The sequence below is a fragment of the Zeus faber genome (genome assembly GCF_960531495.2).
Source record: "Zeus faber genome assembly, chromosome: 22".
Taxonomy (NCBI): Eukaryota; Metazoa; Chordata; class Actinopteri; order Zeiformes; family Zeidae; genus Zeus; species Zeus faber.
This window is the reverse complement of record NC_137209.1, coordinates 2,101,215-2,116,549: the sequence shown is the minus strand read 5'-3', so window position 1 is coordinate 2,116,549 and position 15,335 is coordinate 2,101,215. Positions and strand designations below refer to the sequence as shown.

Genomic DNA, 15,335 nt, shown 5'->3' with positions numbered 1-15,335 from the left:
CAGACGCTTGGAAATCGCACTGAACTTCGCCTTAACACACAGCAGGGAGATGATGCGGAACTGGTCTATCTTGGTGGAGTTTTCCTCCTTCTGGATCCACATCCCTTCAGCCACTCGCCATTGATCTGGGATCTTCCCTTTTACTCCAGAACACTCGCAGGATTTTCCACAGGCGCAGTAGGAGTTTGGGACAGTTCTTGCACACTTTGTACGTGTATGTGCTTTGCGGACGACCTCTCTGACTTCCTTCAGCTGCAGCTCTGACACGTCAAACTGCACTTCCGGTTCAGGGGGATGTATGAGGATGTTACACTCTCCCTGCTCTCTTTCGGGGTCGCTTTACGTCTGTGTAAGAAGTTGGTCTATGTCCTCCTGCGAGGAGGCAAGTTTCCCGCTGCGCTTCTGCCCCAGCAGGTCTTTAGTGAACTTGAAGGGGTTGGCGATAAAGGCAGCTCATTTACGTGCCCTCTCGCGTCACCGCCCCCGATGCCACTCTGCCCGGCGGAGAACTCTGATCTTCTTTCGTAGGATGCACATCAACTGGGCCAGGCCAATGCGTTCCTCTTCTCCTGCCACCTTATGCTGGGACTTCAGGGCTTTCATCTCCTTCCTGATCTTGTGGCTCTTCACAGCCCTCCGGTTGTTTGTGTAAGATGTTCCAGTGCCTTTCCTCTACTCCTCGCTGAACCGTTCAGCTGCGATAGTGACAATGATCGTTGTCATGGCTTGAAGTTTCTGGCCGACCCCTCCCTTCGCCGTTGCCTCCCGGATTTGGTCGACATCGTCATCAAACTGCTTCCACAGTGACGTCATGGTAGCTGCAGGCCATTTAATCCGCCTTTGGTCCGACTTAATGCTCGGGGGATTAGTCGACAGCATTTGGAGGTTCCGGGCACTACGGGCTGACTCGGGCCTGGCCCCTCCTGCATCTCACCTGGTTGAACGCCTGTGTGCTGTGTTGCTTCTGCTCCCACTGAACACTTCATCTTACCTCGGTGGATCTTCAAGCCGCGTGTTCTTGCAGATTTTACCACATGTACACTGCCGGCTCATAGTCGTTTGTCCGTTGCCTGGGTCTGTTACCGTTGTGTTCGTCTGACTGGGGTGCTCATCCTTCCCCCCTCTCGGGCACCCCTGGGGGTATCTTTCCTTTGGGTTCATCATAGCTTAGTTGGGCACCTCCTCTCAGAGGACACAGATTGGGTTGCCAGCCCGTTCTGCCCCGGTTGCCGTCTCTCCAAGCTGTCACTGACTCTCCAGTAGTCACCACACTAATTCATGCTTGTCATCCAGTCTTTCCTGGCTGTCACTGATGACTCAGGGTGTTCGCTGTGTAAATACATCTGATGATGCCTCTGGACACATCATCAGTGATATTCCTAAGGAAAACTTCTGCTCTTTAATGCAAAAGTCCTGTCATGACCCCTGGCTGCTGGGATAAAATTAAATACATTTGGTAGGAATATGTGTGGCGATTATCTATATGATGGCTTCACTTTGACGGGCGAGCAAAGAAATCCGTCAGGACGGTCAAAGAATTATTGTCACTATTTTTCAACCCCAGGCATAATTAAAATGTTGTTTCCCATTATTTAGAACTCTCTAGATCACAACCTCACTGAATGCCTTGCTATTGAGAATCCTACTGCTCTGCTGTAGCTTCTTACTACCGTGTGCCACCAGGGGAGATAGCACTTTGGACCATTGCTACACACCTTACAAGAACGGATACCGTCTCGCTCCCTGCTTTCGGGAAATCTGACCACGCCACGATCTTGCTGGTTTACAGGCCTCTGATTGTGCGAGAACTGGTGGTGAAGATGGAAGTGAAGCGGTGGATGGACCAATCAGAGGCTGTGCTTCAGGACGCAGACTGGGACATGTTCCAATCAAGTTCAAGTGACATCAGTGAGTTTACGGACGTAGCGGTGAGCTTCTTGGCTACGTTAGTGGACAGCATCGTTCCCACGGTGAAAGTTCGGATATTTCCAAAGCAGAAACCGTGGGTTGACAAATCCATCCACTGTGCCCTGAATGCTCACACGGCCCTCAACTCGGTGGTCATGAAGTGTTTCGAGAGGCTGATTAAGGATTATATCTGCGCCTCCCTCCCCCGCACCTTGGACCCGTTGCAGTTTGCGTGCCAGCAGAACAGATCCACGGATGACGCGGTCTCCAAGGTACTGCACACCACGCTCACACACCTGGATGGCCGGAAGGGGGCCTATGTGAGAATGCTGTTCATCGATTACAGTTCAGCTTTCAATACCATAGTCCCCACCAGACTGGCTGTCAAGCTGAAGGAGCTTGGACTGAATACTCCGCTGTGTGCCTGGATCCTGGACTTCCTCATAGCCCGGCCCCAGGTGGTTAGGGTGGGGAAGCACATGTCCAGTTCCCTCACCCTGAATACAGGATCCCCCCAGGGCTGCGTCCTCAGCCCCCTACTATACTCCCTGTATACACATGACTGTGTGGCCAGGTCCAGCTCCAACACCATGATCAAGTTTGCTGACAACACTGTTGTCGTGGGCCTGATCACCGACTGCGATGAGAAGGCCTACCGCGAGGAGGTGGCTGACTTTTCACTCTGGTGCCAGGACAACAGCCTACACCTGAAGGTCAGCAAAATTAAGGAGCTGATTGTGGACTTTAGGGGAGGATTACAATCGAGGACGCACAAGCCCTTGGTGATTAATGGGACTTCTGTTGACAGGGTGAGCAGCTTCAAGTACCTGGGAGTCCACATCACAGAGGATTTAACATGGACTTTACAAACAGACACTCTGGTGAGAAAGGCGAGGCAGCGTCTTTGCCACCTCAGGCAGCTGAGGAAATTCTGGGTCTCGGTGAGGATCCTCAAGTCCTTCTACTGTGGAGCAGTGGAGAGCATCCTGACAGGCAGCATTACTGCCTGGTTTGGGAACTGTACTGCTCAGGACAGGCAGGCCCTGCGGTGGTGCGTTCAGCTGAACGTACCACTGGAACTACCCTCCCCTCCCTTCAGGACTTATACACCAGGAGGTGTAGTAGCACAGCCGGCAGGATCATGAAGGATCCTCACCACCACAATAACGAACTGTTCCAGCTGTTGCAGTCAGGCAACAGTCAGAGACAGAGTTTTTTCCCGCAAGCCATAAGGATTGTCAATGCTGACCTCACCAGGGGTCCTCACTGAGCCACACACATAGGCTCCACTACCTTCTGTACTGTATGTAGCATACTGTACCGCATACTGTGTCATGACTGTATTGCTGTGACGTACTGTTGTATACTGTGCTGTATTATCCCACAAACACTACCTCACTTTATTCACATGCCACTTTAATGCACATATCTGTATTTACATAATTGCCTATCCCATATACATAAGTCTATTCCATATACGTAAGCCTATTCCCTTTATCTATTCCATTTCATTTTATTTTATTTTATTTTATTCTATAAGTATTTGACTTACTGTATTACGTTTTAGGAATCAGTTAGTTGGTCTTGTAGAAAGAAATTTTCTTAGTTAGCTACTGTGTTCTGTCTAAGACATATTGTGTGTAATCACCGGGTGCATTACATTTCACATCATAAATGTATGAAAGTATGTATGTGGTTGTGACGAATCTTGAATCTTGAATCTTGAATCTACATTCAGTCCAATGAGGCAAACTGGTGTCAGCCACTTCTGCAGTTTTTACATCCATTTCACCCCATCTGTTTGTGTTTTTCTTCATGTGTTGATATGTTTTAGCATCTTGAACTGAGTCCACTTACATGTGGCTGTAGCTGTTCGTGATTTAGCTGTTTGCAATGTTAGCAATTGCCCCAAAGAGTCAGGGAAGGAGGAGATGACACAGAGAGAGCATAGGCTTTTTTTCCTTTTTAAAGCAGGTTGAATTTAAACAGTGCACAATCTTTAGATGCATACCCATCCCTTTTCTCATCTCTAAATCTGTATATTGGTGCCAACACTGTAATTAGTACACATTTGTTAAACATTTGTTTTGAAATTGCTATTAAAATTCTTCTTCTTTTTGGTCTTCATTTCTTGTTATTATTATGATTTCTCTTTAGACTTTGATCTGAGTGATGGCCTTGCAACCAAACCCCCCTTCAAGGTGCCACACAGGACCACCAAGGCCCCCTTTAAGCTCCAACCCAAACCAGGTGAGAGAAGTGGGGACGGACTGGCGATGAGTTTATTGGCTGTCTAGGGACACACACACACACACACACACACACACACACACACACACACACACACGCACACACGCACACAGGCACACACACGCACACACACACACACGCACACACACACAGATTATAAGCTTCCTGTATAATCAATCTAATCAATGAGGCTTCCCTCAAAAACCAGCCATTATCATACTGTGTTGGAGCAGTGGGAACGCAGAGAGCGAGAGAGTGAGTCATAACCTCATCAGAGGTGGTAAGGAAAATAGTTTGTCTTGAGGCTTGAGTACTTTAATAATCACTTTATATGTGAAGCAGATCATTTTTGTAATGCAGTTAGCCACTCGGCCACCTAAAAGTCTGACATTACCTGCAAACTTGAACATTACATCACACTGGGAGACGGGACAGGGCTAGAGCTACAGTGAATGGCAACTTGGCATGTAGAAGAGATGCTAGAGACGCTCAGAGTGTGTTTTTATTTTAGATTTAGATTTATTTCAGTTTCAGTTTCCTACTTGCCAAAATGAAAAACGTCAACATAACTAAGAGATGGTTCAACTCCGTTCCACTGAGAGAGGTCCTAAAGGAGTGGTCGGATCAAGCGTCTCATGCTTAGAAAAGGACAGGGTGTTGAGATTTTATTTTAGATTTGGATGTATTTGTTTTGCTTAGTTTCCTACTTGTCACGCACATTTCTCCGTTGTACTCTTTAACTTTACTGTGGTCTCCGTTGGTTTTTGTGGGAACACTCTTCACTTCTAAATAATAAATCATGCACTTCTGCAACGGGGAGACTTTCAGCGCCCCCCCCCTCCACTCTGCTTCTCAGGTGCTTGTGTGGGCACTGCCAGCCCATGGCCTCAGCTATGATATTTATTTTGTTACATTTCTTTTTTCATTGTTGAAGCTATATTGTTCATTCTTCATTGTTCAACCTGCACAAACACAGTACTTCACCATCCTAAATAGCTGTGAAACTAAAACTGACTGACCTGCAAACTGACTACCACCCTCCTACTGTTGTGGCAGAGAGACAACGACTCCCTCCTGTGATGCCACTTGTTGAGATGTAAAATTGCCCTTTTTTTACCCGCAAACTCAATAACTAAATTGTTCATGTATTTTTGCTCTTTCTACCTGTAAAAAAAGTTGTATTTATTCAAACCATCTTCTCCATATTCTCTTTATTGTCCTATCAAAAAACATCTTTACTATTTATGTTTTTGTTATTATGTTTCTTTTAAATTTTAAATCTTAGCAAATTTCCCCTTTAATGTCCTGTTGTCTTTTCTTAAACTCCAACAGAAAATAATGGCTTTGACCTTAGTGATGGCTTGGACCCCAACAACGACAAGAACAAAGGCCAGGGCGGTAGGTGGCATTCTCAAGAGCAACATGAGCTGATGCGTCTTTTCTTCTTGCCATCATGCACACATTTTGTATACCGATTAAGACTTAAAGTACACAGCTACAAAATGTCAACCAAAACTATGCAAAAGAAAACATTTTTGAATAATATTATTTTGATCAGACTAGTTTAACCAGAGAACGCACTTGAGATAAAATGGCCGCTGTGCCATCCGCCTGCATCCCCTATACTTTCCCCATTCTCTCTTTGGTGTCTGCCCCCCAATACAGCCACACACTAAACCAGAATAACACTGTAGACAGATATTTCTGAAAATACATTTTTCAAGCATCTCCGTCCAAACAAGAATGCAAAACGATTTAAAACGGTCACATAAGCATTGCAGGCCTGTAGGGGGCGATAATATATCCTAAAACTTGACATCAAACACCACAGAACAATATTAGGAGCCTACGTATTGGGCTTCTTCATATTATCCGTTCACAATGCTGTATGGGCCCGATTTCTAAAGTTGGATAGACTTTTACACTTTTAATGGCGGCCCTGCGGCAACACGACGGTCATCAGCCATCGCTTGTAGGTTCCTGACGCATGCACAAATGCGAAAGTTGAGGCCATGACATCAACATTTTCAAGAAGCTCCATTTTACCTGTCCACACGAATACACGGAAACTGAGTTTTAAAAAATCTCCACCCTGGAAGTCATTTTCCAAAAGCTTAGTTTTCAGTGACCCAAAGGCTAAAAAGTGTGCTTAAACCCGCTAAAAATAGAAGATTCACACCTTTCACATTGCCAGGAGTTCCAGTGTGATTGGGAAAAAACAGTAGAGGAGACAGCAACATAAACAAACAATGACATAAAACTGTAAGTAAAAATGGCTTATCACCCAGTGAGACTCGGTTCCCTTCATTCCTCCAAAAGAGCCGTTCAAAAGAATCGGATCTTTCGTGAACGACCCAACACTACAGTAGAAGCAGCATAGAGTATCCATGCTCACACCGCACCGATCACACTGACTGTGAAGAAAGGAGCAAATGTACCATGATGCTGCCGCACTGTTACCAGAAGCCGTCATGAGGTAGAAACACTGCTTGTAGAGTGGCACCTCTAAGCTCTGAGAATGGCCTCCACAATCCAGTTGCAGTCTATGGACAACACCCTGCCATTCTTAGTTCCTGCGTAATACACACACAGTACATCGAACTACCAAAACCCAGTCATCCTAAGGGCCCGGACAGTGCACAAAGGGTGGGCAGTACCCTCCTGACTATTCTGCAGAGATGCAAAATCAAATAATGTCAAGCTAAAAGGTGAGTGCCTCTTTGTGAGGAACGAAGCAGCTTAGGTTAGGCCACAGGTCCCATCAGGATTTGGACAAGGCATTGAGTTCACTCACAAGCATAGCTGAGGCAATAACCAGAAGGCAGTCTTGAGAGAGAGTTGTTTTTGATCTGCCTAAAACAGATGCTGAGCTATAACTTCCAGATCTAAAGATAGTGCCCAGGAGGGACATATTTTTAACTTTGGAGCACGCAGCACCCCCAGGAAGCGGGAAAAAAGGCTGCTGGTCATGTGTGTCTATAACAAGTATGACGATAAATTGCAGATTGAAATACATGGAGTGAACGTGGACCTAATATTGGGAAGTTGTTGGTTTCCTCAGTAAACATATTGCCGCGTACCACCCAGGAAGGGTGGAAGGTCAGATGGGGAATGTGAAACAGCTTAAAAAATACTATGGAAGAAGTTGTAACGGAGGGATTTTGTGTTTCCTATTATCCTTCCTCTTATAACCGTAACCTATTATGGAATATTGTAGTAGCATATTGTAGAAGTATATTGTAATAGCCTAGTATTTAGTCAGAATATCAAGCATGCCATTGTCCAAATAGTTCTAATTGTGTACCACATGGTGCAATCGAGGTCTGGTACTCAAAAATTCCAATGTTGCCAGGTCTGCTTAACTCATACCTCGATCTTGCTTTTCAGGCGGGCTATCAGACAACGATCTGTTCGACATTGCTAAAGACGAGACGTTTAAACCTGACAAGGGCAAAGGTAATAATCTTAATATCCTAATAATAGTTATGGCTTGTAGCAACCTCTGTAGAATTATGTGTGGTGGTGCAGAATCACATGCAGCCTGTGACAACGCTCAATTAATTAAGGATTAATTAATTATATATATCCATATACGCTATGCTTGCTTTGATTTTTTGTTTATTTCTTTGTTTCCAATTAAAATGCCGTACTGCTTACAACTATCATTTTTTCACAAAACAAATAGTTATTAGAAATGTTCTTGTCTATTACAAGAAAATATTCTCCTCTGTGCAGGTGAGCGGCCTGGTTCTGGCAGTGGACAGAGGGATCAATCTGATGATTACAACGGTAAACTTTACTTTGTTTATTTGTTTCACAGCCCCGGCTTTTAACTCTTTACATTGGTGGCACTGGTGCGCCTAACTTTTTCATTTACATGCACCAGCATATAATTTAGGTGCACCCAAAATCTTTCACCACACCTTTTGGCGCCGCAATAATACATTGGTAATTTCTTAATACATTATGTAAACTGTAAACAGGAATAAAGGTGCAGATAAATCACAGCCCAAGAAATCGCGATCGTCTCAATTGTTTAAAAAAATAACTTCAAAAGTGTTAATGTTTAAAGTGCTTGACAATCGCAAATAAATAAATCAAACCCAACTAACTCATGTCGAATCCGCGAGTCTTTGTTTTTGAAAGCGTTGGCGATCATCCCAATGAACTGGGCACAGACAACGATACTGTACAATGATGATGCAATGCAAACACTTATTTTTTCATACCGTGCATGAGTACGAGTACTCAGTGTTGAGTACTTGCCAAGACAGAGTGTCGATAAGAGTACTATGAAAATTACTGCAATTTTTCAGTTACCACAATGGTGAGTTTGCTGATTTTGACACTGTGGGGTGGATTCACAAAAGGATTGCACGGCTTTTGCGGTCGCTAAACCGGTGCAAATAACAGAAAAAGCAAACGTCTAATTCAAAGCACCCGCAAACGGTGAAATGTACTGCTAACTGCTCTGTCAGGCAAATAGCGTCTCAATGCGTCGGGGTGTGTTTTTAAATTAGGTTTTATGCATACATTTTGTTCAAAATTGGCCACTTTTTATGCAAATTAGCCTCCTTGCAAATAGCGTCCAATGCACAAACACCGGCGCTAATAGCCACGCGCAATTAGCGTGAAAATATTAGCGTCTGCAGAGAGCTGGTGGTCATTGTGCAAGATTTAAAAAAATGCAAAAAAAACAAAACAGCGATGTGTGTCTTCAGAGAGCTGGTGCAACTGAAATGCATTTATAAGCATTTATATTATTATAATTCTTATTACTGTCACAGCATCTATAGCGGAACGGGCAGGTTTTCAAAACGCACTCCAAAAGCAACTTGTTGAAACTGTGAATAGTTTTTTGTCCAAACAAGGTGTTACAAACGTTGAAATAAATGGTCCCATAATTCCTATTAAACTCAAAAGATATAAAAAAAACACTAAGAGTCAGAGGGAATAGTGATAAAGTGGTTAAAACTGGCATTGTACCACAGATGTAGTTGAAGCTGCAGGACCATGGACATTTCTGCAGGCCGCGACTTTCGAGTGCAACGGCTCTACTTGGTAGAACAAAATAGATTAAATCAACTGTCATAATTACATTGTAATATTCAGTGAGAACTAGAATTTCTTAAGTAAAAATGAAAATATATACACATTATTCATGCAATAGACCAACTGTGTGTAAAAGTACGTTTTATTATAGATTTACTCATACTATTTAAATGTTTTATAGTCACTGCACATAAACCAGCAGTGAAACCTTATGGCCGCGCAATATATTTTGTGAATCGGACACTAAGGTGGCGCAGATAGTGGCCGCAATTGATGCACAATTCATGGTAATATTAGCAGCCGCAATCAATCCTTTGTAAATTTGCCCCTGTGTGTTTATTATTGTTAGTTACAGGTACTCCTCACTTAACTACCAAGTTCCGTCCCTACGACCAGGTTGTTAAGCGAATTTGTCGATAAGTGAGGACCCGTCCACTTACCGTTATCTCAGTCTTGGAGATTGCGAAGGCTAGTTAAGACTGACCGATTGCGGGAACGAGACTCAGAAAGGGTGATGCGTGATGAGATGCTTGACGCTGAGACGCCGCACTGCATACAATACACCACAGTATTATAGTCCCAGTGGACAATACCTACTGGTCGGAGAGCTGGTCGTGACGGTCGTTAAACAGGTAGGTCGTTAAGTGAGGAGTACCTGAATTCACTATGGAACAGTAATAAAACATGAAACTGTCCCTGTGTTTCAATAAAATAAAATACAACATGGAAGTGTCACTGAGTTCCAATTAAATAGATCATAACATTTTCAGAGTTCCAGTAAAATGGAATATGGGATTTCAATCAAGTTTCAGTATAATTGAAACCCGCAGTAACTCTCACGGGTTTTAGTACACAACATATAACTAACATGGAAATGTCAAGTTCAAACTTCAAATGAAAGTCTCTTTCACTTTAAAGTTTAGATATACATTTCAATTATACAGTATTTAGATGGTACTTCCCAATATCTAAAATAAATTGCAATCATTGTAAAAAAATGTAATAATAATAAACGGCCAACTCTTTTCACCCTCACCTTCACTGGAAGTCCGCCTTCGCTCACGGTGCATTAAACCAACTGAATAAAATCGAACGACTTGTTTTACAGAGCGACTCTTCAAGAACCTCAAAAGTCCTCAGTAGTATCAAATAGTAGTTGATCCTTTCATCACGAGCGGAGCTGTTGCAGTACGAACAACCAGAGCAGATGCTCCACTTAGCTCTTTTTTGGCTTTATTATAAGCAATATTATTTACTTAATGTCAGTGCTATTGTCCCTTTATTATATATATATATATATATATATATATATATATATATATATATATATATATATAATTATTATTTTTTTTTTCTCAATTTTTTTTACCTGTGCTGTCAGCATGCTGGGCATACAACACACATGTGTGTCACCCTGGTGCCCTTGTTTAAAGGTTGTGACAAAAAAGGGAGACACACCGAAACTTAAAGGAATAAGCAAATTCATTTATTAAATAATACAAAATAATGATCTTTAAAGCAAAAAGTTGTTTTTTTTACATAGGTTAATTCATAAAATAGAAATGGTTCCATTTCTTATGGCATTGCTGAATGAACTAACATTTCTATATGAGATAGGGAGGCATCATTATCTCGGATGCATTAACTTAAAATGAGGTTTTCTTGCTGACTACCTATAATTTCTGCTGAACGACCCCCACCCCCCCCACGGCACCAAAGGAGCCAGGACCGCCAGTGATCTTTAATTCCTTCCGGCTCTCTCTTTTCTTTAGACACCATTGCCGAGACCGGCACCATTGCAGGGATCGCTAGTGCGGTTTTCATGGCGTTGGTGGGTGCAGTCAGCAGCTACATTTCTTACCAGAAGAAGAAGCTGTGCTTCAGTATACAACGTAAGGCGCAGCACTCTTAATTTTAGTTGCATTATGAAATTCAAGGATAGCAATGACAGCGGGATTGCTGATGAAGACGATGCTGTGAAGCTTTTTGCATGCTGCAAAGCAATAATGTTTGTTGGACCGTCATGTTTATTCCTTCTTAACAGAGAGTCTGAATGCTGAGATGACAAAATCCGAAATCCCAGAGTCGACTGTTGTGGCCACGGAACCACAAGGTGAAAAAAAACACGAAAAATATATCCATATTTAAAATACATATGTATACATACATATATTTTACATGATACATTCATACACACTGTATAAAACATACATGCGAGCAGGTTTGAGTTCATGAGTTTCTTTCGTAAATTGGGAATCTTTATTGGCTAATTAACTTTGTGCAATTAAAGTTTCTCTATGAATGCTATGTCACTGGATCCAATTAGTAGTTTGGCAACCAGACGACTGGTGTCCAAGACCCCTTTTCTCCTCTTCTTCTAGGACTTTTTATGAAATAACGTTAGCTGCACAAACTAGCTGGAGATGAAGTTTGTTGCTGATGCTGTGAAAACATGGCAAATATAGGACATCACAAGTACATGCTCTCTGTTTATCTGTGAGTGTCTATGTTTTCTAAACATAGTTTGCAAAGGGATGTATTACCTTTTAAGTTTACATCAATGAACTTTAATTTAATTAAGCAGTTCTCAAACATTCTGTCAGTTTAAGGACACTCGAACTGGGGTACGAAAATGTACCCCAGGACATTTGGCTCTGGAACATCTTTAAGCAGAGCTGAATCCTGAGGCAACTGTCAACAAATCAACATTAAATTTACATATTATCTTATTGTGGAAATGGTTATCCACTTTAATTATTTTTTTACAGGTGAGCTTAGTCTTTCAAGGGGGGCCCTGCCATTAAAGATCAACTATCAAGTTTTTGTTTTTTTTTTCAAATTAATTTACAATTTTGACTTGATGGAGAAGATGGTTTGAAAAAAAACAAGTTTGGTTAAAACGGGCCATTGTTCTCAGCCGATGACGTCAGAGGGTTGAGTCACTGTCTCTCACAGCGCAGTGGCAGGGTGCTAGTCATTCAGCAGACCAGTCAGTTTTTCACAGCTATTTAGGATGGTTAATTACTGTGTTTGTGCAAGTTGCACAAAATGTAGCTTTAACAATGAAAACGAATAAAAATATAGCTGGAAACAGCAATTGACAGAAGGAAGCAGCTCACTCCCCAAAATTAAAGCCGCGAGCAGCAACGAGCAGGTTTGAGGCTTGACAAAGCCGAGCAAAGTCACTTCAGCTAGTTTAATTTAGTTTAAAGAAGGAGTGAGACCAATCACACACTATCATTACAATGTATGCAGTATTTCAATAATTGTGCACTCAAAGTTTTGCCATTTGGCGAATCCACGGAGGGACTCCAATCCGAGACCAGGAAGTATAATAGGGTTTATTGTCCGTGCAGTAAAGGACTGCGTGCCTGCAGGACAAGGTGCTGACCGGGCAAGACGAGCGCTCTACCGAATGCACTGGGCACGTCGTGGCGGGAGCGCATCTAGGCGCCGATTGAACCAACGATTTTATGATTTGCCTGCGAGCCTATAAGTTGTCCTTTTGGTCCACGAGCCGCCTTTAATTTCATAAACTATAAAAAAGACATGCCAACCGGCGCTGTTTTGCCTCCGCCTGCCTCCTCTTTCTCATTCCCTGAACCTTGGCCGGAACACACCTCCCCAACCATAAAAGTCCAAAGGATTTTTTGCTAATTTGCATAATGGGAAAAACAGTAATGTGAATACATTTTGGTTAATTCTTGCCCCTAGAGCATGTGCACCAAAATGATGAAATTTCGTCCACCGGGCTTCGGCGGGTTATCTCCCAAATAGGAGCCTTTCTGTGTGGAGTTTGCATGTTCTCCCCGTGCTCACATGGGGTTTCGTCCACCTCACGTCAGTAAGGACCCCCACCAAAAACATGCACCCATCATCGTCTGACCAGCGATGGACGTTTATCATCTGGTCCCCGGGCGCGTCCACGTACGCTGCCCACTGCTCCTGGCTGTGCCCCCGGAGGAAGGACAAGCCAGGATGGGTCAAAAGCAGAGAATCCATTTCACCGGCCACCATCAAAGCATGTGCATGTGTGTGTGTGCAAGCATGTGTTGTAGTGTGGTGTGTTGCGTGATAAATAAAGACTGTTTCTTCTTTCTTCTTCTTTCTTCTTCAGATACAAGTTGTGGTATGTGTGATGCCCCCTATGGGTCGGTCTCAAAATGCTTTGGTAGACCTATTCCCAAACACGGACTATGTTAAAAAGTCTGTTTTTCACATTATGCAAATTAGCTAAAAATCCATCCTGGTGGACTTTTATGGTCCAAGAGGCATTTTTGTCGACCACATTGAGCTGGAATTGTGTGTCAAATTTAAAGTCAATGGCCTTTCAAAAATTTTGATTTTTTTTTTTTGGCCTTAATTACAGCGCCACCATCAGGCAGATTGGGCCTATTTTTCTTGGGAAGAATTTGCACATCATTTCCAGTTATTCCAAGCTATTTCGAGTTATTCCAAGCTATTTCTTGTTATTCCAAGTTTCATCTTTCTAGCTCATTCCAGCCCTGATAATTTGAGACATGGCATAAATCAACAAAGAAGAAGAAGAATATAGTGCAAAGAAAACAATAGGGTTCTACCCCTTCAGGGTCTGCACCCTTACAACACTGCTGAGGCCATGGGTTGGCAGTGCCTGCAGAAATACCTGAGAAGTGGAGGGGGCAGGCACTGAAAGTCTCCCGTTACAGAAGTGCATGATTTATTATTTCTAAGTAAGGAGTATTTACACAAACCATAGTAAAGTTAAAGAGTCTTAGTTGTGTTTATGTTTTTCATTTCATACAAGAAGGGAACTGGGAAATAAATCGAAATCTAAAATAAAAAACACACTGAGCATCTCTTGCATCTCTTCTACTTGCCAAGTTGCCATTCACTGTATCGCTAGCTCTGTCCCGTCTTCCCCATGTGATGTCATGTTGAAGTTTGTGGGTAATGTCAGATCTTTAGGTGGGCGTGGCTAATTGCATTACAAAAAATTGTCCAGCTGTAATTCTAAAAAGAAAACAAAAAAAAACGACATAAATTATTTTTTAGATCAACCTAACCCCACACATTAATTCACTGGGTATGCCAACCTGCAAGTTGCCCTTCAAAGAGTTAGGAAGCCCTACAGGTAACCTACACATTGTACAGCCTTTCATTTTCAAAATAAAAGTTTGATGATATTTTTGTGATGATTCAAATGTCAGAGTTAAAGAGCATTAATATACCATGACTGAGAAAACTCAATCATGTGTCATTCTAGGAGGTAACCCAGTCACTACTGCCACTAGGTAACATTGTGGGGCCCAGCAAACCCTGAGAAGGGTGAGAGTGAGCGAGAGGTCTGAGTTAAATATCAGGTTATGGAGGAAGAGACATGTTTGACAATGTAGTTGTAGTTCCTATGGTTGTCTGGCATTGGTTGGAATGGCAATACGATTACGATTACAATTCGAAATACAATACAATAATTCATGGTGACTTTAATTATGCAAAACTGCAGAAAATCAGACGGGGAGAAATGTTTTTTTTCTTGACACTGTTTTCTGCCAATGAAGCTAATCAAAGTAAAATGTTTATTATTGTGTTTCTCTATAGTTCAACAGACTCTGCTGGAGCCCCCCAATGAAGAGAACCCTGTATAACGTCTCACACACACACACACACACACACACACACACACACACACACACACACACACACACACACACACACACACACACACACACACACACACACACACACGCATGCACGTACGCACGCATGCAAGCACACACACACACACACACACACACACGCTGTTCAGAGGCATGCTTGTCTGTGTATTTTTTTGTCCCTCATTTTTTTATTTTTTTTTAAACATTGAGTAACAAAATGGAAAAAGGTCTGTTTTTTTTCATTAAAGGGAGGATTATTTCATTGTTTAATTGTTAAAAAAAAAAAAAAACTTGAACTTACTTAAAAGTTAGATTTGGCTCTCTGATAGGCCTACCATCACACAAACTCTGAAATAAGGCAACCCAGTCAGTTTTTTGTGGGCTGCCTAGGTCAGAAATCATGGGATTCAATGCATAATGCATTCAGATTTGCCTCCCCCTCCTACGTCAAGTGGGGGCTCATTAGAATTGTACTGCTCCCCCATC

General features: G+C 42.6%; 1 protein-coding gene across 1 annotated transcript; it reads left to right on the top strand.

The window, feature by feature from the left end:
• Nucleotides 1-294: 294 nt before the first annotated feature.
• cd99l2 (CD99 molecule-like 2) lies at nt 295-14,837 on the top strand (the record flags this gene model as incomplete). Its single annotated transcript, XM_080023116.1, has 8 exons — nt 295-382; nt 4,066-4,158; nt 5,491-5,556; nt 7,546-7,614; nt 7,894-7,947; nt 10,983-11,102; nt 11,255-11,323; nt 14,791-14,837. 8 exons carry the CDS (start codon nt 295-297, stop codon nt 14,835-14,837), a joined length of 606 nt encoding a protein of 201 aa, XP_079879242.1.
• Nucleotides 14,838-15,335: the final 498 nt, after the last annotated feature.